The following is a 27,946-nucleotide window of genomic DNA, read 5'->3' as shown; positions in this document are numbered from 1 at the left end:
CAACATGTCGACCGATACCCACGAGAATAATCCCCACTGTGACGGTAAATTCGGCCAGATCTGCTGGCTCGAAATCCCTGTGACGGACGTCAGACGGGCTATTGCCTTCTACCGCGCCGTGTTCGACTGGTGCTGCAAAGACGAGTCGATGCCTCACCCACTCGACTCAATCCAAGCCGTCCATTTCTTCATGAACGGGACTCTGAACGGCGCTTTCCTCGTGATGTTTCCGGAGGATCTCGTAAAGACGGCTGGTAGTAAGGGTTCGGGCAGGCAGAGTGCGCTTGCTACGTATTGCGTGGCGGATATCGAGGAGACGTTACGAAAGGTTGAGAAAGCCGGTGGGGCGGTCATTGTGTAAGTATCCATCGTATTGTATATTACGGGGAGGCAAGTTGAGATGCGCTTGATGCTAATTTAATGTATCAATGCCAGACCCAAGACTGCCATCGGTGGGGATATGGGATCATTCGCGCGGTTCGTGGATACGGACGGAAATCTTCAGGGGATCTGGGATCAGACAATGTAGCTGGTTACCTAGCTGACATCCCAGAAAACGACCTTAAGCCTTTAGTGAGACGGGCGTGGGCCGCTGCTACCTGCAAGGCAGTATACCAATATATCCGGAATATTCTTTCATATAGCCTTCTTTAGGTCAGCTCAGTTCGGTCTTACTCACTGAGGAGCCTCCCTTACGGATCATAAGGTATTTTCTATCTCAGATCAAATCGAAGAAGGCATTGCTGGCTTATCACAACGCTAAAACACACGGATCTTGGAACGTAATGACGGTGAATATTGCGACTATACCAGTGCTGTGTCTCTTATCTTTACTCTACTTTTACACATATACAAGCCTCTACGTTATTCCCCTCAATGGAATACCTTATTTCCCTTATTACACATTACTTGTAAAACATAGTATTTCCCTAGACAACTTCAGGCCTCAAGTTCCGGGTCATGCTCCATAAGTGCCTCCCGAAATTCCTCAGTATCTTCCTTTTTATCAAGAGGTCCCTTCCAACCCGCCGCGGCCTGGATCACCAGCACCATAAACGATAGAACCAGAGCCGCCTGGAACAGGACCTTCAAGCCATCGACGTAACCCTGAACAGCGACCTGCTGGTCAATGTCTCCGAGCCCACCATTGTACACGAACGCTGGACTGCCAATGAGTCTCGATACCAGCTTCTTCCGGCCCTGGCTAAGCTGATCCGTGCCATCCACGACTCTGAACCCCCTTTCCAAACTTCCCCTCAGCGTCCTCATGAATATCCCGCCTCCAATCGCACTGCCGAAGCTTCCCGCGAAGCCCCTGAACGTGCCCAGTAGGCTCGTAGCAATGTAATGGTTCTCCGGCAGCGTCAAGTGTAGCATATGGGCCAGGGTATAGTTCAGGGTGGCCCCAGTAAAAAGGCCATTAAAGAAGAGAGTCGTGATGTATACCCATATCGATATGCTGGGGCTGGAAGAAATAGAGAGTGTCAAGAGTGACACAGCGAATAGGGCGATAGACACGAGACAAGAAGTCCAGAAACTCCCCGCTCGGCAGACGTGCAGCCAGCCGACGAGCAAGCCCCCTGCACCGAATCCGATATTGGTGGGAATGAGCATGCTGCCGCTCGCCCCGGGGGACAAACCAAATACGGCGAGGGCGGTAATGGGCGCGTAGAATAGGACGGCCCAACGGGAGGCCATGAATCCAAATTGGGAGAAGCAAGATAGTAATGTACCGCGGTCTTGGAGGATGGCGATGGGAATGATTGGATCGGCGGCGACGAAGCGCTCAATGAGCACGAATATGATGAGCAAACCAAGGGAAACCAGGATAGGGGTAACCTCTATCTTTCCAGACAGGCCGTATAAGAAGCACACAATAGTAGCCGTCTGTAATTGTCAGTAAAGCACATTTCCATCATCCGTGACCTAAACTTACCAGCACCACAGCACCCAGATAGTCAATCTTCTTAAGTTTCGTGCTGATCGACACACCCTTACCCCCCTCCCCCTGCCCCGACGTGAACGACTTAGGGATGCTGAAGTACACGCCCAGGCCTGCGATAAATCCAGCAGGGACCTGGATCCAGAACAGAGCCCTCTGGATTTATTATTAGCGCACCATCATCAAATATCTGTACTCGACCACACTCACCCATCCCGTGACCGGAATCAAAATTCCGAAAACCACAGCCCCAAGCGAGATGCCCATCGTAAAACCCGCGTTTACCATGCCCACAAACAATCCCCTCTGCTTCTTACTCGTCAATTCCAGCACGAGAATAAAAGCCAGCACCATAAGCCCCGCACCTCCCATCCCGGTGACAACCCGTCCCAGGATGAAAACTGAGAATGAGTACGCCCCCGCCGTGATAACCCCCCCAAGAGCGAAAAACACAGACGCGACTAGCACCATGCTCCGCGGCGAGAAAATGGTAGCCAACCGGCCCGTCAGGGGCGCAAGTGACGATAGCGCGATGAGGTATGCGCTCGTGAACCACATGGCGTACTCATAAGCGTCTAGATCTTCGGCAATGGCGGACTGGGCCATCGTCATACCAGACATATTGCTCGCTGTACTTTTTGTTAGCACGAGCCGTCAAGTGACTAAGTAGCTTTAACTCGAGAAGTTAAATTGAGTTTTACCTTGCAGAAATATCAGAACATAGATACTGAGTATAATCGCCACGGCCCGTCTCGGGCTGACTTTCTGATTCGCTTCATCACCATCGGCCGCCGGCGCATCTTGGCACTCGGGGCTTGATGGTGCACTGCGGCTAGTCTGAGAGCTGGTGTCGGACCGGAGTAAGGGGGTCTGTTCAGACGCGACGGTCTGGCCCGGTGACGACGAGTCGTCGCCCTCGTATTGATCTGGCATAGCTGTAAGGTGGGTGTGATGCTGTTGGTGTGACGGGTGAGATAAAAGGGGATGGGAACGTAGTATGATCCCGAGCTTTTGGTTCGTGACGGACAGGAACGCGACGCTACAGGATCAGGAGCAGGGACGACAGGCAGCCAGCTTTGACGCCACTGGTTTGCTATCACGAAATTGTTGACAACAGATTAGGAGCTTTGGAGAACAGATGTTATAGATGGATGGACTGGTGCCATTGCGGAATTAACGGAAATCTTGATGGAAGGACAGTTGTTGATTACACACCTGATCGACATCCAATTGGTCATCCATCAAGCAATCTGATAACAGCCAAGCTCTCCAGGCTTCCGGTGTCTCCGCGTGTGCGACGCCCAGGTCCGAGGATCCGGGGCGCCTAAGCGAGACCACTGCAGGGGAGCAAGGACCCACTTCAGGTTCGACTTCCAGCACTCGAGACGAATATGGTGTACCACTCTTGGTACCGTTGTGTTTTTATGCTGGATGATTCGCAGGGCCAAATGAGAAAATCTTTAAGATTCAAGAGTAAAAGAACCTGATTAGAGACAGTCTTGTGGTTGTTCGTAGTTTATTTTTACAATTATATACAATATTATTGACTCCCACTACTTGAACGTTATTTTCTTGCTAGTGCATGTGGAGTTGGGGTACACAATGTCCTTGAGCTGTTGGCATGAGGAACCCCTATATCTCGTAGTCCATCACTACCTAAATCACCGCTCTAGCACATAAATGCACCCTTAGGCTTGTTTGAGAGTAAACTGGGCCAGAACGATGTCATACTGCCATGGCGGGCCGACCCTTTTGTTTCGCCAAAAAGCTGTCACACTGTCCTCTACTCACACAAGTGCCAGTTGGCTGGCTAGGAAAGCAAAACTCTTCCCTCGGACCGGCGCATGAAACCTAGAGACTCTTAAGCTGTCATCGAGGTTCTCCTTGGTTGCACGGTTTTCTCATTGTAACACCACCTCGCCTTCGGAACCTATCGTTTTTCCGTTGGCTGGATAGTTGTAGTTGAAAGACTTCGCTCCAGAGCAGCATGTGCCGGCGTGGCAAACTGATGACAATTGGGTTGGTGGTGAAGGGAAAGTCAATGTCGTTCGGCAAGTCGTTAGTCTTGAAAGGTGAAGACCGTGATCTTGGTGGCCCGCGACCCCACATGAGGCTCTGGCAGGAGAAGCGTGGCTCTACTCATGCCGCCCTAAGCTGCCAGAGTGAATTGCCGAAAGTCTTACTGTCATTGATAAGCCATTTGAACTGGGTTTATCCCAGTAGTTCAGCATTTTCGCCAATTAGAATTTGGATGACATCTAACAAGCAGCGAATATTCCGTGTATTGCTCTGGATACGACCCCAGGAGCTTGGTGCATACGCTTGCATGAGTTCGTGGGGTGCATCTTCTACACCAAGGCGAGTTTTGGTGTCTCAACAATAGTGGCTCCGCGCAGACGCCTTTCATGTGCTGTCTGGGGATGGCGATGTAAAGTGTTGAGTGTTGAGCCTGTCCTCCCTCGGCTCACCCCGGACTGTATCGTTTCACTTCATGATGTTCCGTGGTCGCAGGTTCAGAGTTTCCAGAGTTCCGCCGGAGATGTCCTAGCCCTTTGCCCAAGGTCATCGATAGCCTCTTGACGAAGTTGGGAGGGTGTTCGGTTGCAATTGACCCAGTTCGTCGCCGCCGGAGTATGACGTTGTGAAGATCGAGCTCTTCATTGCCGCTGGCTATGATGCGTAGTTGCTCCTCAGCACCCACACGAGCATCGACCAATGACCTGGCATCTCTCTTCAGGTCCAAGAACAACGAGAACATCGACATGATGACCAGAAGAGCGGGTACCACAATGAAAGCAATTTGATAGTCGCGCCCGGCTTGCTTGATTCCGTAGATAACAAAGGGCCAAAAGGCTGGTCCCGAGGCGCCCATGGTAATCCAAGCAGACGCACATTTGGTATGTTTGCCTTGTCCACGAAGTCCAAGGGCAAAGATCAAGGGCCACATGGGACCCTCGGAGAAGAAAAATAAGATGGCCGGAATTGCCAAAAGATTTGGGTTATTCTTTGGACGTAGTGCCGCCACCAGGATGGCGGACACGATCGTGAGTCCGGTGCAAATGGTGAGAACAGTCCGAGGCTGCGGAACTTTGGGATGCGTCGGTGATAAATAGGCCAGGTATGCTGTAAAGAATCGCGAGATGGCGAACGCAGTATGCCCTATGAGGAGGTAATCCGAAATAGATACAGACAGTTCTGCCGGATGATCGTCTCTGTTGGTTGCAGTGTCCCCAGAATTATCGGGTGTAAGTAAACCTCGAAAGAAAATACTCATAATCTCCTGGCCCGCAACATAGCACCACTGGGCGAGAACAGCCAAAGACAACGTCCATGTTCGCAGCTCTAGCCCACCGACACTCCGCTTTTTAGGATCCACCGGAAGCCATCTGGTAGAGTTCTCCATTTCAGCATCGGTGACCTCAGGTAAGGGCATGTAATAGAAGAAGAGAGCCAGTAAGACACAGAGCAGTGTGATAGCCAAGTATGTCCACTGAACATCTAACAAAGTAGCCGAGTCCGTCTTCACACTGCCCCCAATTTGCGTGAAGAATACTTTCTGAGCCAGCACACCCGCGACAACGGTAGCGACAGCCTGGACGCCCTGTGCGAGCAAAAGTCGCATCTCGGCGTAGTCCATGGGTCCACAGAGTGCGAGGAACGGGTTTGCAGCTGTCTCCAGAACGGCCAGACCGAATCCTACGATAAAGCTGCTGATCATGAATCCGGCAAATGACGTGAGCACGGCAGATGGCCAAAACATGATAGTTCCGGTTCCATAGATGCACAGACCCAGCATGAAGGTAGCTTTAAAGCCACCTATGGAAGGCATTCCGTTCGACTTTTTGGTGCGGCGATGCTCGTCGTGTCGGAGGATCCACTCGCCAACTATCAGGGGACCAAAGAAATATCCGGCTCCAAAGTACATACTGGTCAGTCCCAGTGTTTGAGCCACCGTCATATCTGCGACGGTGGCGATGACATTGTTGAGAGTGTTAAGAAGGCCATACGAGAAACCCCAAAGCACAAAGAGAATGGTGACTACTGTGCAGTACTTGAACGAATCTCTGGCCGACGTTCTAATCATAGACTTGGGCCGTTTCATATTGACGAAGCCGAAGTAAACAGAGTTGTCGGCGGAAGTCATGGTGATGCTGGTCCTGGGGACGAATGTCGGCGAGGTTGGGCCGGCCGGACCTGTCATATCTGGCGTTGTGAGAAAGTCCAAGGCAGTGATTTGGGAGTCTGAGCTGCCCTGTGAATGACTTGCTCTGCGCTGGGCAGGCTGAGCTTCCTGAGGTTCTAGGACTGGGCCGAGCATCGGTCCTCGGGCAGTGTGGCTCATCCTGGACGAGTCTGAAGGTTGTTTCTCAGTGTCCGAACCTTTTCGCAGAGTGCCGTCAGGGTCAATGATCATAGCCGGGAGTATGCGTACGAAAAGCGGCTTCAGAGTCGGGATGCAAGCACATGCTATTCCCACGTTGACCTCCACGGCAGACCACATCAACGATAGCGACGCATTCCAGGCGAAATTTGCTTGATCGCCAAAGGTTGCCTCGAGATTGTTGGATACACCTGGGGACACCGCCGTGATGGCCTGCTGGAGATAGTAAATGCGGACTACGTCAACTATTGTGACGAAGATACCCAGCGTAAAAGTAAGAACCAAGATAATCTTCTGTCGGTAGGGGATCCGCATGCCTGTAAGTACCGGGAGCGGCAGTGCTAAAATAGCGAGATCCGTGACGATATTGACAGGGGCAGAACATATGAACTCGGTCAGGAGGGGGATGCAATTGGCGTCGCCAGAATATCGATCGAATGCGGCCTGCACAGGACGACATTGAAAAATATTCAACAGCGTTAGAACAGTCCCAGCAACATTGACAACCCCCAGCACAACCCAGGACGCAAAGCGAAGGACTTGCTGAGTATTCCGAGATAGGCGCAAATAAAATATTAAAATTGACGTCTTCGTGGCCATAAGCGCGGGATTCTAGGCATAAGGTTAGTTGCGCATTCGGGTTTCAAGCTGCGACCTCGACGCACATATATAATAGAGAAGACATATTCGCAACGGCGAAGGTCATTCCAATCATCGGCCACAATGTCCGCATCATATCGTCCGAGGCCCTTCGTCGCTCCAAGATCGATAGTAAAGCTCAAGCCGAAGGCCAAAAACCAGGCGAGTACGATGAAATAGTCGTCCCAACTGATATTTCGCACGATTCCAAGCCGAGTGTACAACCGTGCAGCGACAAAAACAGAAGCCAAAACCAAGGTGGCCGTCGTTACCGCGAAGACGGCGGGACCGCGGTCGGGCACGCCGCCTGATCCGGCATCGGCAGCCGACATCGTTGCGGAATAGTTAAGAGTCCGTCTCACAGCTCCTCTTGTAACCTTGGTGACATCATCGTTCCATTTAGCTGGATTTACTGCGTTAAAGTCGAGTCAGTTTCTTTCTACTCAGGCTGAAACGCGCAACTTGTTGCGAGTAATAGTGAAACCAAGACATTTGAAGCCACCAACACGGGAGAGGTGAATAGGGCGGTGCCTGAAAAGTAAATTGGGGCCAAGAATCCAAAGCCGATCAGTCGAAGGTGGGTCAGACTGAATAACGGCGCTCCAGAAGATTGCGTCTCCAACCAGCGGTCTGCAAGTACCGCAGAGTTAGGACCCTCTAACAAGATGACTTGCTGTAGTTTGGTAGCGTAGAGGTGAGGAGACGCAAATGGGGGAGTGGAGGTTAGTACGCACACGGAGATGGCGGTGGAAGGAAAAAAAACGCAGGTTTTCTCCAATGGCAACTGACCGAGGCCAGGTTGCACATTTGATGTTGTCATCCATGTCAGCCGTCAGAGTAATCTGGATTGGCCAAAATTGGAAGCCCTTGGGAATCTTGACCCCAAGCCGCGCGGAACATTACCCCGCGTCAAAATGGAAATCCTGGGATGGGTATATGCTGATCATCAAAGTCTATCACTGTATTCTGTCTACTGCGTTTTGGTCTGTGTGCGGCTTGGGATCTCAAAAATGGCCGAACGGGCACCGCCGGTATGCTGAGCAAAGGAATCTTTGTTGGACCCTTCCCCTCTCCCCACCACCTTAAGCGCGGGAAATGCCAACTTGGTGCGTATTCGTTCGCGATGCGTCCAATGGCAGTTTGACGTGTCAGCACCCCGTTCTTTGCCGCCGAGAAAAATTGTCTTTCATTAGCGTCATGACCAACAGAACTATGACATAGACGTCGATTGTCTGCGAATCAAGTGTGACGTGGAGTGCCACCGGGATGGGTATCCCGTTTGCTCAAGTTTATTACCCCAGATTGACCGGGGTGGCTTGGCCGTTGCCTTTCGGTGAGATCATCTGGGATTTAAGGTGTTTGGGGGCAGTGTACCAAGCACGGAATTGCGATGGAGTGCCCAAGTGGGGTGCCATGGGTACCATGGCCACCAGTTATGAGACTTGCTGCCAGCCTCGGCGTTTCCTGCCCCCAAACTTTACTTTCTTTTCAACGTACTGGCGTCTTGACAGCCTCCAACCCATATCAACCCACATCATACACAGTATAACAGTATAGTAGTAAGTCCGCGACAAGTCCTGCGAGCCGAAAACATACACGATCGACATTTTCCTAGATTAATTGGTGCGACGCTGAGCACTTCGTATTAGACGCAGCCATGTCTAGGTTCTGCGTGTGCCAGTCATCCTCATGCAATTCCGACAAGGCGGCACCAGACTCACAAAATGGAGGGTTGCGAAGAATCGAAGACCGATGTGTGGATCTATTTCCCAATTCAGACCGTATGCCTAAAAAAAAAAGAAGGGTTGTCTTGTAAGCTTCTCAAGCGTCGTGGGCCAACTGGGCATGCATGAACAGGGGCAACAAAGGCAATGCGGCATCGCAAGAGCTTTTTGTCCAAATAGTAGTCTCCATGTGCTTGGGCGCTGTCGTTTCGAACATTAAACCAGCCCGCAGAACCTGTGGCCTGCAGTTACACTTGTGTAATATGGTGCGAGTAGCAACCGCAGTCTCAAAATGCCATCCTCGAGGCGGTCACTGCCATCAGGGTGCCTTAGTTGTTGACTCGCAAGGCCCTACATGCCCACTGAAATGTTTGGTCGAATTGCCGCCGTTGCTAATAGGCTGAGATGGATGCTGAAGGAGTGTTCGCCTGAAGCTGTACCACGGGCCACAAGGGTCATGATGGTGCAAAAGCTCCTTCATCTAACATCACTGGATAGATGATTGTGTGGCTGACATGTCGACTTGTGTGCTACTATGTAGGTTAAAGTATTGCACCGCTCCCTTCGCCCGGAAAGTAACAGGGCCACCTTCCCAAGTAGCGAACGGTATCCAGAAGTCGAAGACATCGATGCTGTACTAATGAGTCCAAAATTTTGCATTTCAATTAATTCATCCACCTCCAATGGGATATGGTAACGTGGATTCGAACGAGTATACACGGGTTTGAGGACGGACCTGATTGGCCATTTTCAAAGTCCGATTAGATACACCAAGTCAACAATTGTTAATGATGTTTGGGTGACTAGATAAGTTCCGGCATAGAAGAAGTACCAATTAAACAAGAAACGAGCCGCGTCGTATTACAAAGCCTAAATGTTCCGAGGTTCATAATGGGTGAAGGCGGGCAGGTGGAGTCCGGAAAATCCCTAAGCCAATGGGCGTTACCTATATTCCGATTATCCAGCAAGCACAGACCTTTGAGCTACCGAGCGGCAAATTTACAGATATCATCAACGTCAGGAACGCCATTTCCCGTGAGATCTTGGCCGGAGCTCTCCTAGCAATCTATCCTTACACTCTCCACTCCAAGTTGAAGGTCTTCTCATCTCCAGTTTCATCTTGTCCGCCAGTAAAGATGCTGGCGTCTTCAAGAAGAGCAGCCTCAATGGTTCTGAGAGGTGCGCCTTATTCCCCAGATTCGTTCTCCTGCTCAGAGATGCGCTCCTTATGAAGCCAGTAGCTGACTCGAGATACTGAACATAGCGAAGCCAACGAACCAATTAATTCCCCTACGGTCTATTGCTGCCATTTCGACAACGACGAAGAAAGATGCGACCTCGGTCGCCCCCCACAGCTCGACGGGTCTCATGAGCCGGCCAAGAAAGGAAGTCCCGCTTCCCAGTCAGGAGGGGACAAAGGGCGTCGTTCAATATGCATTGTATGTCTAGCTTTGTCTCACCATGAATTGTTGATGTACTCGGATGGAAGATTGACCGATCTTTAGAACCACCCTCGATCAAATCACCAACTGGGCGCGCCAGTCGTCCCTGTGGCCCATGACGTTCGGACTCGCCTGCTGCGCCGTCGAAATGATGCATCTCTCCACGCCGCGATACGATCAAGATCGTCTCGGAATCATTTTCCGAGCCTCCCCCCGCCAATCCGACGTCATGATCGTTGCCGGCACCCTCACCAACAAGATGGCCCCGGCCCTGCGCCAGGTTTATGATCAAATGCCCGAGCCGCGATGGGTCGTCAGCATGGGAAGCTGTGCCAACGGAGGAGGATACTACCACTACAGCTATAGTGTTGTCCGAGGCTGCGACCGAATCGTCCCTGTCGATGTTTACGTGCCCGGTTGCCCGCCTACGAGTGAGGCGCTGATGTATGGTATCTTCCAGTTGCAGCGCAAGATGAGGCAAACTAAGATTACGCGGATGTGGTACCGAAAGTAGAGAGCGGAGGATTGCAGGAGACATAGACATCATTATGGGAACTCTCTTTTGTCGGGGGATTGGGGGAGCGGGGGCGGGACTGTACATATTACTACTGTTGGCCGCATGCACACAAATGGTCTGTATAGCATCCAGCCAGTTCAGACAATTCAACCGTGATTGCGACTGGTGAATAGCAGAGACTTTTAGATCCAGCAGCCTAGTTCCCTATATCTGGTATCAGAAATAAAAGTGGGTGAAGTCCGACGTATGACTAAACTTCTTACTTGGTTGCACGATCACAAGGATTGTGGATAGAGGCCTAATATGATAAGCAGGACTATCCATCCGCAATCTGCAAGATTTGGAGCCAACAGAAATAGGCGGGTGCAAGTCGATACAGGTTCCTGTTGGTATCCCCACATTCTACTCAGTTATTGACGGATTGATTTGTTCATCACCGGGCATCGTTGGGGACAATCCAGGAAACCAGGCCACGAGCAGCTGGTAGGAACTCATCTGGATTTACGCCATCGTGTCACAACAATATGATTGTCATGCCTCTGACCATCAGTGATTCACACCAGACGCAAATACATACTATCCAGACTCCTCCGCTATTTACTCCCTTTTCGCCACTTTGACTTCCCATTATCAAACCCTAAACCCAGCGTCTTATGCACCTTCCGGCGGAAGTCAACCGCACATATGCACCGAATCCCAAGTCGGAACATACATACATACTATATATACTCTTCGACTTTCCGAAATCTCCCAAACGAGAAAGATACGTTGAAAATTAACTACACTACACCAGACGAACAGCGTCGCTCCCACAACAGTGTCCTTATGCCTGAGTTCTTCCAGCCCTGCGCCTACGGCTACCACAAGGACGAAGGACTCCGACCCGATGACTGTCTAATAGAGGCCTGGAACTTCTAGAACTCGTTTGCGCGGACGGGTTGCAAGATGAGTTATCAAGCCTCTGGAAAGGGATGGCTAGACTGTTTGTCAACACCCAATACGTCGCTGCGTTCCGCGTGGAGATGGTGTTATTTTTGTATTAAGACTATATACATCATCAAATCAGAACTAACTGTGGGTGAAAATCCACGGCGAAAACTAATTGATCAAGAGAGACGAGACTCCAGTTTGTTCAAATGTTATCCTCACCCCTGAACCCCTCCAATCTTCATTCCGCATATGAAGCCTCATCAGCAAATCATTTGCACGCACTGCCTACAGCACAGCCAGCAAGACGCCCGCAACAGCAGCGAGAAGTCCCGAGGCACTGCTTATCAGCTCAGCAGCCCCATTCGTGTGGGTGGCTCCGGCCGCCGAATTTGTAGAAGAGGAGGTGGGATCGGTCTCCTGGGCCCCGTCAGTGGAGCCGGTCGACTTCGTGCCTAAGGGGGTCGTGGCGGCCGCGACTGTGGAGCCACTGTTGGTTGCGGCTGCCGTCGCGGTCATGGATGAGTAGAGAGAGGCGTTCATGCTGTGACGATTTCAGGTCAATATTGGTCAAGATCGAATCGAGGCTTTTGTTTCGTAGGATCGAGATGGGTCGTAATAGGGGGGGTGTACATTGGGTCGGACTTGTACAAAGGTCTCCCACACACAAGTCTTGTCCTATGTCAGGGTTTGTTCTGTTTAACCACTCACCAGTAAAGTTCCTTCTGGTTGCTGTAGCTCGAGGACCTAGAGTCGCCAGGGCAATTGTTGAAGCAACTGGTACCGGTACAAGTCATCAGCACACCTTGTCTGTGTTATTTACTACGTCCAAAGACGAGAGTGTGCGTACGTCATGATTGCCGTATATTTGTCACACAGGCAAGTATAATCGGTGGATGTGCATTGGCTCACGTAGCCTTCAGTCGTAGAAAGGCAAGCCTCCAAGATGGGCAGCGCAGCGCAGGCCGTTGATCCGCCGCTCGAAGACGTGGTCTGCGCCGAGACAGCGGCGGCGAAGATGGCAATGGGGAACAGGACACACTTCATGTTGCTGATGGTTTAAATCAGGTTAATAGTGAGTGACAAGTCGCGGGGTTGAACGAAAAATAAGACACAGGTGAATGATGGTATGAAGCGAATGTTGACTTTGCTCTGTCCACACTACGAAGCAGAAACAGAAAAAGACATGTGTACAACGTGTCAAAGAACGGCTCGGCCCTTAATAATTTAAACAAGACTGAATGTCGCACGATGTATAAATATTGGCATGACATGAGAGAAAGGTTCGAACTCTGTCCTGTGCTCACGAGTCTATTCCCGATCAACTTCTAGCGCTAGGGGCAACGACTGGACAATAATCGGATCATCACGAGAATTCATCTACATGTTGCAGGTTGATTCGCAGAGGACCTCCTAGTTGCAGGGCTGATGAGCTCCATCAACGTTCGTACCCATAGCATTGCCACCGAGTCAGCGATGTACAGCAACGTGGAACAAGAGAAGAGGTTGAACTCGATGTTCAATTTGTGGTTACTGCAAGTCGAGACGAATTTCCACCGAAGTCAACTGAATTAGACTTCGTGGCGGCTTCGAGGAGGCGACCAGCCTACGCTGATTGGGTCATCTCCACATACAAAAATAGTGGCTTAATGCAGGAGTTAAACAAAGCGAGCAGGCTCCCGAGATTTTGATCTAGCCGGGCAGCAGACGTTGCACTGCAGCAACTAGGCCTGGTTCAAAGCTGCTGACTCTTCGCTCAGAATTCCGTGAACATATTCTATCAACAGCGGATAATGTGCTGGAGGACATAGGTGCCAAAAATTTGAATCGCATTCCCCCGACGTCACATGAAAGTAAACAAAACATGGGTTGGAAAAGCATGTGATAAGCTAAAGCGACGAAATCGGTTGCAATGACGGTTATCAGGGTTTGAGGATATCGGATGACAGGCTGATAATGGCGGTAAAGGGGCGGGTTGTGCCTTCGTGTTCGCCCTCCTAAAGTAGCCGCTTCGGACAGTGTGAAGTTTTAGTTTCGTCTCCAAACACTGTTTTGGTGCAGCCATGCCGCACTTGTTACACCTCGCAGGATCCCCAGGGAGTCTGTGTATCCAAACGATGCAGAATGCAAAGCGAAGGAAAACCTCATGCTTCAGGACATTGTCCCTGTCTCCTCACCATGCTGAGACTGGGGCCGTCCCAACTTCGCTCGCAGATGCTCATTCTCCAGCTCCAGCTCCTCAACCCGCCTGCGTATTTCCTCCGTCTGCTCCGAGGCTTCGACGCTGAACTCATTGACAATCTTGACAAACCTCCACAGACGCAAGATGACGATCAGTGAGGCTATCTCCTCTGCCACACCGTGCTCCAGCAAATCGATTACAAAGCTCCCACCGATGACAAAGGCGTCAAAGCAATGGAACCAGTTGCTGAGGTACCTGTGGCCAATATCAGCTCTACGAATCAAGGAAGGTAGGGGTATCGTACTTACTGCAGTCCGTCTGCCCAGAGACACAGGATAAGCTCCAACAGGAACAAGCAACTCATAACCAAGGAGAACGATGTCAAGGCTTCCCTCGTCGGATTGACCCATTTTTGATCGCGGATTTCCAACTCGCAGGTGATCAAGGCGATGAAGATGTCGCTCAATATCCCGGCAACGTCGAGGATGATGAGGAAGAGGATCAGCCAATGCTTCGTTCTGGAGGTGAGGAACTTGGAAGTTGCCCGGCGAGCCTTGCGATATCTCGACTTCCAACTCGTGGAATACCCATTGCTGCCGCCGCTCTCGGGAAATTGAACTAAAGAACGAGTCGTATCACTACTTGTCTCAGACCAGAGCTTGCATACCTAGACGAAAGGCATCGTCCAAGTCCGGCTGCTCTTGAAGCCATTGGCCTGACAATCAGGCTGTTTCGCGATTTCGACTATTGATCTGATAAGACAGAAACCAACTTACCTAGTAGAGGAGTTGAATCACTCATACTTGCAACAGCTGGCCGCCCAACGAAACGGTTACAGCCGAGCTGTGGAGTGAGCGAAAAGCCAAGCTCTGGAGCCGAAAAGTGAGTGGTTGAAGACTGGGACCTATTGGCGAAACGGGTACACCCCAGTCTTGGCGCCGTTGTGGGTAAACATCGGCCTTCGATCCCTGCTCAGTGTCCCCCTGCAACTTCCCACCCAGGCATCTGAGGAGGGGGGACTTTCAACCTCTGTACTCTTGAATTTTGGCTTCCCAATACCACTATCTAGCTGCAAAACCATGTTGACAATCAGTCGTTCCAATGTCCCTCAGAAATGCCCATGAGCCTCAGAACAACCCACGAGATAGGGAGGAGCCCCTTCACCCGTTGCATTGGAGAAATCTAGGTGGGAAAATCATAATGCCATGCTTGGGCGAGAGGGTCAACAAATCGTAAATGACAGTACCATTTGACAGGGAAGATCCTCTGTCCCAAACTCTGCGCCTTCTTTTCAAAAAATGTCCAGTGAAGAAGAAAAGGCTAAGGTTGAGACAGAGGCGGCATCCTCAGGCAGTGTAGGGCCGCTTAAGCTCTTCGATAGCACCGCGAGTGCAGACAACGGGATCGGCACCGTCTTTACCGACGGAATACGAGGCCATCGCACCAATACATGGTCCAGAGGAGACGTCTGCTAGCCTAGAAACCTCCTCAAAGACGATACTCCCGTTACTTTGATCATATCCTGGGGCTTGATCTTCTTTAACACTCGACCAAATCCGACCGATCATCTTCGTAGCACATAGCATTAGATTCATCATCGTCAAAGCAGCTCCAGTCAGCACGATGCTTAGTATAAAATTCAGACGAAACGCCCCCTCAAGCGATATTTACACACACAAAGTAGGTTTCATCTTCTTCGGAATTCCCCATCGTGGCAGCGACAAGGAGACCAACGGGGAAACAGCCATAGCCATCGCTAAGGCCACGCGCCGCCAACCGAACGATAAGCTCCTCCGAACACTAAGAGAAACTTTCTCCGTCTTAGATACATTGAACACTTCACAGCCATCTCAAAAGACATGCCCGTGGTGTCTTTTCATTTTCATGAAGAGCGCCCTGCGATATTAGCGTGGTGCATGTTATAATCCCAGAACGATCCTTATTCTCGATTTTCTTTACGATTCTAATACCATGGACCCCCGTCGCCCTGTCGCTAAGCCAAATAACAGCACTTACTTACGAATACTAACAACTTAAGTATAAGCGATTAAAGCCAGTTCTTACACAAAGATTTTAGATACAGGTAGCTAAATCGACAGCGTTCACTTATTTATTATTTTTAGGGTGTCAAGTAGCCCTGCACCGCACAAAACTTGAAGTATCAAATGTATTTTATAACATACAGCTTTAAACATCTGTTTACATACTAGCCCTTCAACCACGCTACGATACCTCCTCGCAGCTGGATTACATACACGGAGGCACATATAATTGAGAACATAAATGATATTACCGACAATAGCCTATCCCAGAACATATCAGCCCAGGAAAATGGAGTCTCATAGAGGACTGTAGCTAACCGTCTTAACCGTATTAGACGGCCATAATATAGCCAGATACGGTCGGGTTCGCGCCTTCCTAGCTCTACGAAAATTAATATTATTATGTATCTTTAAAGCAAGAGTCCATTAGTTACGCCCTTTCGTATAGCCAAGTTAAATCCGCGATTTCGGCTCCTCTATAGCAACAGGGCTATATACGACCACTAGGATGTAATTAGCTGAATCGCTTCATTTCAAAGTATCAGGACATTAAGACTGATAAGCCGCCGCTAGGAAACATTAAGGTTTAATAGATTTGCCCCCACATTCATTAATTAGTACTTTAACATCCGGGATAAGCAACAAGAATACTATATATATAGATAAGGGCGGCATACTAGTTGCTTTTGTAACGGGATACCACATGTCTCACGATGATAATCAGGTAGTGGAAAGAGCGACTGATGATGTGTGAATAATACGGGTGTGTATATTGCAAGACTGATTCTTGAGGAATCTAGGTTTAGTGGGAGCGCCCGAGATCTCCTCCTTGGCTGGGACGATTCCCGAGTTCTACCGGATCGGGGCGGAAACCGTCCCGACTCAATTCGTCAGCCGAGGCCGGCCCGCCCGGACGACTCTTCCTTCCAGCTTTAGTAAGTAATTAAACACTAGATATTAAGAGCCAGATTCGCTTGTAATCGGCTTTACCGACTCGAAAAATAAGACATTTCTACAAAAGCATTCAGAGCCGGCAATATACCTCATTTATCAAGCTATAGCTGCAGATCTGTGACGGTTGTCACGTGATTGACCTACACTGGTCTGAACAGATTGATAAGTGGTTGCAGATATCAAAGTCAGGGACTTTGGTATTGGTCTCTTTTAGTGAAGACATCTGGTACGGTGGCGTAGTGGCAAGGATTGCAACCCCTAGCACGGCGTGACAAGATCGGCGACTCCTATAGCCCAGAATTATCTTCAAGGTTAAGGAGTTACAAAAGTAGTGACTTATTAATAAGTTTCGCAGTCGTACCCGTAATAGAATTTTATAACTTCACCAAATCGCTCGATAAATAACGAGATTAGCCTCTTATAGCTAAGAGACATGTATAATCCTTAACCTAAGCTAGAGGAACCCCTCTGATATTAGATCAATTATTCTGGATAACCACCACAACAATACTTCTGTAAGTTTAACATTTAAATATCTTATATCCACTCTGATTCAGTTAGTAGGATAAGTGGATAATATCTGCTTTCTGTGGGAAGTTGTGGCCTCAGGTATGGAGAAGTACGAGGCAGGCAGGTACGCGTTGTAGTATTTAGAGACCGCTCGGGGCCAACTTGGAATCGGCCCCTAACGCACCTTCATAGTACCAATACAGCCCCTAATACTTGGATTCCGACACTTTCTGCATAACATATATTGTTATCATTTACTAGCACACTACTCTCATAGCTTAAACCGGCAGATAAAGGCCCCTGTAAATCTCTTCAGTGTATGTACCGCGCCCAAGTTAAACAGTTCACAAACTTGTCCAATCCGACCCCTACAGATAAAGGCAGGCTTATCAGAGCCTATTCCGAAGCATGCAAGGCTAGAACGAAAGCGGTGATAACATCCAGCTAGAGTAAGACGGTTAATTAGCCAAAAATTCACTTTAGCACCTAGAAATATAGCAGGGTACAGCTGTACAACCGGATACGACCCCTGAGCTAGAGGGCTCCCATAACGCACCTACCACAAGCCGACAAATCCGTGATATGGCCAGAAATCAGAGTCCAACATCAGAGACCTTGCTTCCAAGGCCGACAAGAGCATGGGAAATAATGACATCGAATTGGCTGCCGAAAGAGCAAGGATGCCCATTGCAAGGGGAATTAGACCGGTTGAAAATGGGTAAGAAGTGTAAGGCTATCCCGACGCTGTATAGGCGGTTTATGGACATTAGAGAGGCATTGGCGGCCGGCAGATCCATCACTGAAAACGCCTTAAAAGGCCCTGACGCCCCGGGGGCTAGGGGTGTTGTGGCTGTTGAAGAAGAAGAAGGTAGTAGGGTCAACAGTGGTCAAGGGGCGGACAGCGAGCCGGAACCACACCGCAAGACTACAAGATCGAGTGGCTCTATCAATTTAGCAAGATGTCAGCCGCGTACGACGGTCTCAATTTGCAACAAGCTCTATCCTGGAAACCCACATGGATATGATGGATTTTGACAAAACAACCGACCCAGGATGTGAAAGAATTCTACATTACCTCAAAGAACTTTCCCAAAAGGATGGGGTGCTGAAGTGCGGAACTGAGGAAGGTACGTGAGTTTCTTTCTACTTCAATCAGGTGCTAGGGATGGGTTTCAAGTTACATCATAGGTAACGAAATCTCCGAGAACGTAAATCAACCTTTGCTAACGCTAGGTGCCAACAGTATTGACAAACACCCAATTGCAAGAACGTGAGACACACCATCTCGAATAATCCGGATCGCAACTAAAATAGCCGAGCTATTGCAGACATTAGGGTTCTCCAGAATCGACCTGACGGCAGACCGAATAGACAGCACATATGCACCAACTTGTGTTGGAGCCCGTCTGATGCAGCTAGGAGTAGAAAAAGGCCACTCCGAACGTTTCTGCCATGGCTCGCATCCGACGGATCTCTCTTTTGGATCAGTGGCAAAGCTAGTTCCGGGAAGTCCACGCTGATGCAACACCTACATGAGAACAGTGGCGCTATCAGAAAATCGTCGCGGGCCTGCAAAACATCAGTGACCGTAGCAGCCTTTTCCTTCGTTGACGAAGGCACTGGTGTCCCCCGGGGAAGCTCCGCCAATGTCAATCTGGAACACCACCTCCCATTGACACTAGCAGAGACGCCCATGCGCATTACCTACCAGATATTGAAAGTCGACAGACATTACAAAGGCCGTCTATCCCGAGAACTTCATCAGGTAAGACCATCTTATGTCCCTGACGAGAAGGTGGGACCTTTTATTAGATGCAGCAGTGATGGGAAACTGAGTACAACTCCCTCTTTTGTGGGCTTCGCATCAAATCCCCGTGTTCGAGAGCTTGGAGCCTTCAACCCCGATGTGAAGGTACGTGTTGTAGACAACTGGAAAAATTAGCGCTGTGGAAACAAAACTATTGGCTTCAATAAGAAGTGGATGGACTGATGACATCGTATCCAAAGATGGAAATCAGCTCTTGTGTCTATTAGATACTCGGGAACCGTTGTTGCGCGGCACTCCTCTACGGACGTGGCAACGCCTTCAAACACACCTGTTCAGATTTGGCCAGGCTCATACCGGGACTAAATTAACTCATTTGTGAGAGGGTTGGCAGCTGGGCTGTCCTTGTCGAAGTTGAACTATCCAGATGCTGTTCGCTCAAAAATCCACCTGTGCCATATTCAATCAGTTTGTGTATTGCTGTGATGGTAAGTCTCACAATATGAGTGCGCTCTTGAATCGCTTGACTTCCAAGCTATCGATATAGGGGCAGGGGTTTGGGGGGTTGTTGGCACTTATTCTATCTGCGAGGACAATGTTCTTGAAGCCACAAGTTTTCCTGGTGTCATTGTACTATTTCAATCGTGTGTAAGTTCTGCATCCCTGGTGATTTCTTGCTTCGAAACTTTGCTGAACGCATATTTGGAGGTTTGATGCTTTCCCACGCTCGCACAAAAAGCAAGTACTGCGAAGGTCAGGAATCTTCCATCAGCGCCAAGTTGTGGCAAGCTGTACATATGTGGACACTGGTAAATTCGGGGGGCGGTAACATAATTTTCGAAGCGGCTCTTACCACCATTTATCGCTTCCATTACTCAAGGAAGCAACCTAATGAAGGTCGTTGACTTTCTCATGAACTTGATCAGTCTCGACGTCTCTTGGGATCAGAAATGCATGCAACACCTTCCTGCTCCGCTCGAGTCCCGTGGAGTTCTCAGTTTGGCTCGACGAATCTTATTATACTCTCTACGCTTGCGGGATCTGTCATTGATCTATATCTTCTGGTAGTCCCAGAATGCTTGCAAGCTTCTAGCTCGAAAGCTGCTAATGTACCTTGTAAACACCTTGACCTGATTAACTTTGTTCTTGTACTTCACAGCTTCGTTAAGCTCCATGCATACTTTTGAGAGCTCACACCAGTGGTCACCCGAACGATTAAGTCAAGTTCCCAATCATCCTCCAGCTGGGCGACACGTCCGTGGTCTGCTGAAGTTTGTAGCACATTGAAGACAACCTTCCCTCCATCGTCAGTCTGTCTGATGCGAGTGTTCTCCGGTTCTATCAAATACTCCTCAATCCTTCTAGGGACGTGGATATACCGATATTACTTTCTACTTCCCTTCCAAGGAGGAAACGGCGTGGAACCCAGCAGGTTTTGAGGAGACTTACTCACCAAATAGTTGTATGATCAATTCAATGGGTGAGACGGTAAGGCGATGTTTGCCGCATGATGATCCTGCTCCCGTGACACGCGGCTCGAGCCAGTTGATGAGCATACGTCTGGTCCTGGGTTGAGATTCCATGGAAAATATATTTAATGGCAAGCGGGTGTATGGCCTCTTTCAGCCCATAAGCGTGAGACTCCAAGACAAGATGATATCTCTTGATACGATCCAGGTAGACGAGGGGCTTTTACAAAAGAGTTGAAGATGGTTCGAGCAAACGAAGATGCTGAAATATACACGCCCACCAACAATTTAGACTATTCCTGTGTCTTGAACTGAGTCACATTAGCCCCCTGCAAAGAGTATCAAACAAATCGCTACGTGTAGGCTCATAACGATCATGCATTAGATGCTATGACGATTATATGTCCTTAATGAGGTAAAACGGGGGATTTGAACATGTCCTTGGTAAATATGATGTGAACATGCTCTTCTCATCCAACATATCCAAAATCGCATACCTGAATATTCCTTTTCCATCACCGAGTTCATGATGTCTACTCAAACAACCCTCGGCACACCCATGAACCCGACAAGACAAAACCTGAGAGGTCAAGCCTATGCTTGAGCTAATGTGGAAGTGATAGTTTACTCCTTGGAATATAGTAGCGGATACTTCCTACTTGGAGTCGTGTCTTAATCCTTAATGTTATTTTATAGACATAATCCTTATGGATCAAGAACGTAGCCTGATCAAGTTGTCCAATGCCTTGCTTTAGAGTGACGAGGACAATGGCAATGCGGCGTCAAGCTCCAGGAGTGGAGGTAAGTTGACTCAATTGGCATGGCAAGGCTGTTAGGTGACCTCATCCCTACCATCTAGGGGGGTGCATCATGTATGCCTCAATGCCTTCCTTTTAAGTAGCTACGTGCTGATCATAGATTGCCTGGGCATGTAGATAGACAATCTGTCTTTGGGTCTTTGGACAGATGACTTTGAGTCTTAGGGCCGACCTCATTCATTTGAAACCTACCATTTATGCATCAAAGACTCAGGATACCATCGGCTATGAATGGTAGATAGCCACAAAGCGTCACCACCTCATTCGCCCTACCCAGTCTCCCCAGAAGTAGCTTGTGACCATTTTCCAAAATTCCGGATCTGAAGCACTCTAGGTCCCTCTCGCTTGCTCATGATGTCGTGCGTCTGCCGCACCGAGTTCCCAGCCAATACCGTCATGGAGCGAAACCCACCCTCCCAATTCCCGCGCGACGTCAGCCTTAAGTCCAATCCATCCATCGAGGCATGCATTCATCGGGCCATGATCATGCGAACCCCACCCCGCTCCTCCACACCACCATCGCCAGCCATCACCTGCATTCTACTCCTGCAGTACCCACCTCGCGAGCATTGGACGAATAAATACGAGAGCGAGAGACGAAGAAAATTACGCGTAACTATGTACATTCGCTCCCCCGCTCCTCACGGCCGAGTGTAGGCCGAAGGACCCCTCCTCCAGTGATACATCGGCGGCACAATGACGAGAAGCGGCCTGGTTAGTCCTTAGATGACACGAGCCTCAACGATCCCTCTTTTCACATTTCTCCAACTTTTAGCGCCAACTGTTATGCAGAGTCGTGTTAGTCTCGCGGCCACGCTACCCCATACCCCGGACTTTCCCCCCAATTCCCCTAAATGTACCCCAAAAAGAGCTCCGCAGAGCGGGCCGCCCTGCCGTTGCCCCTGAAATCGCGCAGTCAAAAAAAAGAAGATTTCTTTTTCTAGTTGACATGTTTGTTTCTGCCATTGGATGGTGGGCATTTCTGCTTTGGATAGTGAACCCGGTATTGGTCAATATCGGCTTTGCTTCTGACGAATACCCCTAAAAAGCACTGCGGAGCTCGTCATGCCGCCATAACCTGCCTATGTCATGCATTGCGGTGGATGTAGGTAATTCAGTAGATATAGCAAGCAGGTGATCATGGACGTTGGTATGGCGTTCTATGTAAACAAACTGCCGCTAAAGAAAAGCCCTGCTTCCGGGTCCAGGCACACCGACTTCGCGAAACTGCATAGCGACCTGGGTTTCCTCTAATTGTGTTGATCATGTACCTATTAGTCTGTGCTGCCAAGTCATATCATGTCCGTCCATTCTGCAAACGCCGCCCAAAATGACGAGGGGCAAATGATGGTTCATGCAGTTCCACCCCATGTTGGATATTCGGGTAGCACCGAGACAGTCCCGGACTCACCAGAGGCGTGGCACATGTTCCCAAAAGCCAATATAATCTGACTTGCATCACAACTTTGACACATGATCGTCTGCATGGGTTTTGGTGCGCGCCTCTCGTCTATGCTGTTGTCACCTTGTCTGGATCTGGGGTGCAACGGACAACGTAAAGCTTTACGTGGTCTTCTATTATTGATAGCTGCATGAGTCGTTGCAGGAGCTGGCCAGAAACCAGTTTGTCCAATGTATAACGGTGGTCTGATCATATGAGTGGGCTTTTAAGTTGATCACTGGGAACATGCAGTGAGCTTGGTGCTGGAATTGCACACGGCGAGCTGGTTGGTGATGCCTCTGAAATCGCGGAGGTTTTGAGACCGGATAGCACTCGTTCCATATCAGAATCAGTGCTCATCGAGCGATCCGGATCAATTGGGCTTCGGTAAGATAGCTATCTTAGATCTCAAAATATGGTTATACAATGCCCTCCCGTCTTGCCGCCTTGCCGCCTCACGTTAGTGGTCAATTCACATTAGGCCAAGTATCAAATGTCTCAAATCAAATACATGCCCTCGTAGAACAAATCTACCTTCCCCAAAATAGTTTTCCAGATTGAACACCGTTCCCAAAATGTCAGTTACTCGTAGATCTCCCTGAATGACTCGTGCAAACGCCCTATAAGTGCCCTTAAAAGGTGTAACATGCCTGCAATTACGGGAGGTCTTCCAGGTGCCAAAAACGCCAAGCCAGTGAGTAAGCCAAACCAGTGTTAATGGCATTGTTTGTGTGCCTCGTGTTTATGTATGCTCGTTATCGTCGAATTTCAACCTTGCACCCCAGCAAGGAAGAAGTCAAGGTCGTTTCCGGGACCATGCGCGTTTTCGTTTTCCGCCAGCTGTTCCAGCAGGCACAAGAATGGATCCTTTTCTTCTGGCCCGGTTCCAGCACTTCCATTGTGGCTCCTGGCCCCAGGGCTGGGTGCCACATGGGGCTGTTTGCGATCCTCGTCCCCTCCATGCCAGGCGGCTGGGGAAGAGAAGGCATTCGTCGGAAGGGTTCCGAACATTGGGTCATAACTGCCAGTAGTCGCGTTTGCGCCGCCGGGTTGTCCGGCGAGTGTGGCGAACTGATACGGGGGAGAGAAAGCAGTCGAAGAGAGCGCTGGCATGTGATGGGATTGGTGAGGGTTCGAGAGAGAGAACCCTGCTGCTGCCGCCGCCGCAGCGGCCGCGTTGGCTGCGGCATCTTCTATCGGATCTCTCATTTGGTTCACGGGTTGTTGGTGTTGCCCAGGGCCTTGTTCTGCGTGTGGGGGAAGTGATGTCGGGCTATGGAGTACTCCCGGTGATGGATGCGGCACGGATGAGAAAGAATGATGTCGGGGCGGGCCACCAGGGGTAGGTAACCCCGGTGTTGGGGGCGGGTTGTGTCCGGCTGCGAGAGCCCGTAGGTCAGGCCGCTTGCGTCCCATGCTCATCGTACTCTTCCGCTTCAGATTTTGCCTCTCTTGCCTAGGCTCCGGGTGACTATTGACTCGCGGTGCATAAAGATCGTGGCCAGTGTAGGTGTCGGTGGTAAAATCGATAATCACGTCACACAGGCTCAGATTCGCGGCGTCGAAGGTAAATGTCTGTCCGTCGGGGCCACCGATGTTGTAGTATCGGTCGAAGAAGTCTTCTAGGTGGAAGACTGGAGAATACCGCATGGGGTTATTGGCTAGGCTCTTGGCTAATTCGGCGTGCGCATTGTAAATGCCCTGGAGAGTCTCTCGTTGGTGTTGAACGCTGGCCCATGCATAGCGGAGCTCGCTCAACTGCTGCATCTCGCGAGACAAGAATTCGGCCGAAGATGAGAATGCGCCCGATTCATTCGTCGTATTCTTGTTATAATGAGCCCCGTGTATATGCACTGTACCTGCTGTGCAGATGCAGTACCCCACAAATGCTGGCCACTCAATCGTGGTCGTCTGCTTACCGAGCTCTACTAGCTCTGCTATAGCATTCGCATGTAAGAAGCACATATTAGTTGCTTCGATTTGCCAGGATTGGTGTTGCCCCGTACCAGCTAGCTCAGCCAGATCGATGGGTATGAATGGTCGGTAGATAAGGCAATGGATCAGATGGTATATCAGCTTGCTAAGAACCAGCACAGTTGAGTCGGCTTGTCCGAATAGAGTGTCCACGCTTGAAAATACGTCGTCGGTGCCCGATGCCCAGATATCGAGGTCTTGCCGGATTTTGGAGAGGTTAGAGAGCGTGTGCCAAGGAAAGTGAGAATCGCCCTTAACACCACCAGCTGCCAAGTACCTGTTCGTGATACCCAGGATGCGACTGATGTCGATGAGCATGCCGCTGCTGCCCTGAGACTTCTTTCCACTCCCCTGGAGATACTGTAAATTGGACCCGTTTTGGAAGAATTCCCCTTCGATGGGCATTGCGGCTGGAGTGGGAGACCAGCAGGGTAATCGTAGTAATATCGTTTTGTCCCCGACCAAAGCCGGGCGTTTGGATCCGCACGCCATAAACCTATCAAGCAAATAGCATGTCCAGAAAAGGCGTCGTCTCATCTCTCGTTCCACAGGTGTGATGCGGGCGTTCATGTCCACCTCACGATGTAATTCTAGGGCCATAGCCATTCCGATGGCATAAGCTGCAACGGAGTTAGTTCTGGGGTTTGTTCATAGCAGGAGACTAGGCCATGCATACTCATTAGCATGTAAGCTTTCTTGCCCTTGCCAGCTGCGGTGAAGGCAGTGACGAGCAAGAGCAAGGCCTGAAGTGCGTCGACGGATGGCTCATCGGTGTCAATCTCGTTTCGTGCTCGCGAGGCATGGTCTTCGCTCAGCTTCACGGCCGATTGATAACCACTAGGATGAGGTGTATATCTGGACGGAAACCGTTAACCGAGATTCAACAGATGCGAATGGAAAAAGGCAAGAACCACGTACCTGGCTGCGACTGCGTAGATTGCATGCACAAGATAATTTGGCAATTGATTAAGCTGCAGTCTCTGGCGCACTGTGGATTCATCGAGAATGTGGTACGGCTTTGCATGAAACCGGTTAAAGTAGGTCTCGAGCAATGCATCTGCTTGGATGCCGGGGGAAGGTTCGCTGGCGACAGTGGGAGAGTAGACTGCGGACTCGGCTGCTGCTTCGCTCGGGTGAGCCGTGTCCAGTGTTGGATGCTTGGGTTGCACATCGACAGATGTAGTCGTCGTGGTGCCTCCCATCTCGGCTGATCCTTCATTTGAAGCCGTCTCGTCTCCAGCTGTCAATGCCGACAGCTCTTCCGCCGTGGGCGAGGCGTTCAAATCCGAAGATTTCTTGTCTTTAAGTCGCGCCTCCAATCCGTCCACCCGCTTCAACAAAGCTTCCAGCACATCCGTCTTGGGTCCGCGCTTTTTAGGTACGGCATCTGCAAAGTCCAAAAAAATGCAAACATTAGTTTTCATTGTTTTGCTTGGGCCATGTCGCACTTCAATTGCTTTTGGTCACGCACCGTATATACACGGGCACTGGAAGACTTGGCAAGCTTCACATGCCGGTCGCAATCGGTTGCATTTGATCTAGATCAAATTTGTTAGACGATGAATCCACGTCGATTGGTTGCAGTGCAGGAAAGATGGGATCGAAGTCTACAAACCTTCCGTTTCCGACAAGACTTGCAGTTCATGGACTCGCGGGGCTCGTTGCTCATATGGCGCGTGGGCAGGCGTTCTATGCCGACCTGCGGCCGCGACATGGCGACTTGATGGAGTCCAGGCAGAGGCACTACACTCATGCTCATCGGATCCAAGATTGAGACGGTGGTATCCCGTCGTATATAAGGGCAATCGGGTCAATCTGGTCTAGAGCTTCGCAGCGGGGCACTCAAAGCTGTTCTGGAAAGCTCTAGTCGCTAGCCCGTGCAACCTCGTCAGCTACCTTAGTTGGCGGTGATCCTTTTGCTCACTTAGCAAGGCGGATAGGGCTCTTCTCCTGCTGCCCGCGGCTCGTGCATTCTCGATTATACGGGCTGGTTCGGAATTCTCACGTTTCACGATTCGGTCCGGCTCAATCTGGGTATAAAGTAAAATCACCTGCAGTTTGAAGCAAAGTTGGACATGCTCAGGGCTTCAGAAAAATGACATAAGAGGAGGCAAGCAGCAAGAGTCAGTAGAGATGAAAGTGATGAGGGTGTCCCAGACAAGCCCGACACTATTTGTGGTCTTCAGGTGGATTATGACTGTAAATGGGGTTTGGGGGGAGGGGGGAGGGGGGGCCGTGGTGTGGAGGTGGCTAGTGAGCGACTGGGGCATCTAGGACCACGAGAGGGTGCTCTCACCGTCGGCTCGGAAATATGGGGAGACCAACAGGGTAGACCAACAGGGTAGACCAACAGGGACAAGGCAATCGCTATGGAGAACATTGGCAGATCCACCCACGCCATACTTGCCAGGGCCGTCAGCGCAGACTAGGGAACAGGGAGCAGGGAGCAGGGAGCAGGGGCACGCCATGGGAGGTTGCTTTTGGCTCGCAGGGAGGACGAACAGGTTGTTGGTGGTTGGAACAATGGCAGGAGCAACAAGGAAAAAAAATTTGACATTGATGAAATTCTTTGGTCGGTCTGTTGCGGAGGGAAGGGACGACCACGGGATCGCGCTAGGAGGCTCGATTACCGTCGACTTCGACGTGACCGACAACACCTACAACCACAAGAACAGCATCGCCCCGGGAGAACTAGAAAAGCGTGAAAAGGGTTGACGGCTGGAGGACTTGCATAATCCCTCGACACCCCAAGCATCGTTTGTCAGCGGTCTCTCTTCGACAGGACTCATGGCAGCCACTCATCGACCATACCAGCGCATATCGTCCTCATGCCGCTGCACTTCAAAAGCGGTTACTACATACATGCACTGCAGCAACTACACGCTCGACTAGGTCTCAAGCAAGCAAGTCAACTTCTTCGAAGCCTGTGTCACATAGCCAGTGCTGCAAGCCTTGCAATCGGCTGGAGAAGGCCGTTCCAGTACCCTGAATTAGCGACCAGGTTGCAGGCGGGCAGGCCTGTTGAACTCGGGTCGATCCAATCTCGCATCTTCCTCCCAAGTCCCGAACCACTGACTTGACATGAACCCACCTTGCTAATTGTGGTTTGAGGTTCGAGGTTTGCTTGACGAGCAGGGCTGTTGGCTGGCACTCGCACATCAACACAACGCTCCTAGCGTTATCAGGCGCAAATGCCTGAAAGCGGAAATTGATTGCTAG

At 50.2% G+C, this 27,946-nt stretch overlaps 8 protein-coding genes across 8 annotated transcripts; 3 read left to right on the top strand and 5 right to left on the bottom strand.

The window, feature by feature from the left end:
• Nucleotides 1-4: 4 nt before the first annotated feature.
• Nucleotides 5-748, top strand: BCR38DRAFT_523620 (Glyoxalase/Bleomycin resistance protein/Dihydroxybiphenyl dioxygenase; the record flags this gene model as incomplete). The annotated part of the gene is made up of 2 exons (XM_040865268.1): nucleotides 5-357; nucleotides 436-748. The coding sequence occupies 2 exons, from the start codon at nucleotides 5-7 to the stop codon at nucleotides 527-529; spliced, it is 447 nt and encodes a 148-aa protein (XP_040716241.1). The 3' UTR covers nucleotides 530-748.
• Nucleotides 749-777: 29 nt separating this feature from the next.
• On the bottom strand, nucleotides 778-3,231 carry BCR38DRAFT_391164 (major facilitator superfamily domain-containing protein). Its single transcript, XM_040857566.1, has 4 exons — nucleotides 2,644-3,231; nucleotides 2,153-2,571; nucleotides 1,937-2,098; nucleotides 778-1,887 (listed from the first exon to the last, which is right to left on the bottom strand). The coding sequence occupies exons 1-4, from the start codon at nucleotides 2,873-2,875 to the stop codon at nucleotides 940-942; spliced, it is 1,761 nt and encodes a 586-aa protein (XP_040716240.1). The 5' UTR covers nucleotides 2,876-3,231; the 3' UTR covers nucleotides 778-939.
• A 1,175-nt stretch (nucleotides 3,232-4,406) lies between these two features.
• BCR38DRAFT_408831 (L-fucose permease) lies at nucleotides 4,407-7,294 on the bottom strand (the record flags this gene model as incomplete). The annotated part of the gene is made up of 2 exons (XM_040858308.1): nucleotides 4,407-6,935; nucleotides 6,989-7,294. The coding sequence occupies 2 exons, from the start codon at nucleotides 7,292-7,294 to the stop codon at nucleotides 4,407-4,409; spliced, it is 2,835 nt and encodes a 944-aa protein (XP_040716239.1).
• Nucleotides 7,295-9,684: 2,390 nt separating this feature from the next.
• On the top strand, nucleotides 9,685-10,890 carry BCR38DRAFT_431827 (mitochondrial NADH-ubiquinone oxidoreductase 20 kd subunit). The gene is made up of 3 exons (XM_040860132.1): nucleotides 9,685-9,865; nucleotides 9,951-10,125; nucleotides 10,192-10,890. The coding sequence occupies exons 1-3, from the start codon at nucleotides 9,823-9,825 to the stop codon at nucleotides 10,640-10,642; spliced, it is 669 nt and encodes a 222-aa protein (XP_040716238.1). The 5' UTR covers nucleotides 9,685-9,822; the 3' UTR covers nucleotides 10,643-10,890.
• Nucleotides 10,891-11,860: 970 nt separating this feature from the next.
• On the bottom strand, nucleotides 11,861-12,619 carry BCR38DRAFT_408829 (uncharacterized protein; the record flags this gene model as incomplete). Its single annotated transcript, XM_040858307.1, has 3 exons — nucleotides 11,861-12,116; nucleotides 12,284-12,349; nucleotides 12,423-12,619. 3 exons carry the CDS (start codon nucleotides 12,617-12,619, stop codon nucleotides 11,861-11,863), a joined length of 519 nt encoding a protein of 172 aa, XP_040716237.1.
• A 969-nt stretch (nucleotides 12,620-13,588) lies between these two features.
• On the bottom strand, nucleotides 13,589-14,786 carry BCR38DRAFT_190979 (ion transporter). Its single transcript, XM_040854006.1, has 3 exons — nucleotides 14,531-14,786; nucleotides 14,063-14,372; nucleotides 13,589-14,009 (listed from the first exon to the last, which is right to left on the bottom strand). Exons 1-3 carry the CDS (start codon nucleotides 14,553-14,555, stop codon nucleotides 13,724-13,726), a joined length of 621 nt encoding a protein of 206 aa, XP_040716236.1. The 5' UTR covers nucleotides 14,556-14,786; the 3' UTR covers nucleotides 13,589-13,723.
• Nucleotides 14,787-18,275: 3,489 nt separating this feature from the next.
• Nucleotides 18,276-19,250, top strand: BCR38DRAFT_408827 (uncharacterized protein; the record flags this gene model as incomplete). The annotated part of the gene is made up of 3 exons (XM_040858306.1): nucleotides 18,276-18,387; nucleotides 18,676-19,172; nucleotides 19,203-19,250. 3 exons carry the CDS (start codon nucleotides 18,276-18,278, stop codon nucleotides 19,248-19,250), a joined length of 657 nt encoding a protein of 218 aa, XP_040716235.1.
• Nucleotides 19,251-23,063: 3,813 nt separating this feature from the next.
• On the bottom strand, nucleotides 23,064-26,952 carry BCR38DRAFT_474056 (fungal-specific transcription factor domain-containing protein). Its single transcript, XM_040862956.1, has 5 exons — nucleotides 26,343-26,952; nucleotides 26,199-26,265; nucleotides 25,646-26,114; nucleotides 25,404-25,582; nucleotides 23,064-25,347 (listed from the first exon to the last, which is right to left on the bottom strand). Exons 1-5 carry the CDS (start codon nucleotides 26,484-26,486, stop codon nucleotides 23,522-23,524), a joined length of 2,685 nt encoding a protein of 894 aa, XP_040716234.1. The 5' UTR covers nucleotides 26,487-26,952; the 3' UTR covers nucleotides 23,064-23,521.
• Nucleotides 26,953-27,946: the final 994 nt, after the last annotated feature.

The sequence above is a fragment of the Pseudomassariella vexata genome (genome assembly GCF_002105095.1).
Source record: "Pseudomassariella vexata strain CBS 129021 chromosome Unknown BCR38scaffold_6, whole genome shotgun sequence".
Classification (NCBI taxonomy): domain Eukaryota; kingdom Fungi; phylum Ascomycota; class Sordariomycetes; order Amphisphaeriales; family Pseudomassariaceae; genus Pseudomassariella; species Pseudomassariella vexata.
Note: the sequence above shows the minus strand (reverse complement) of the source record. Positions and strands in the feature narration are given on the sequence as shown.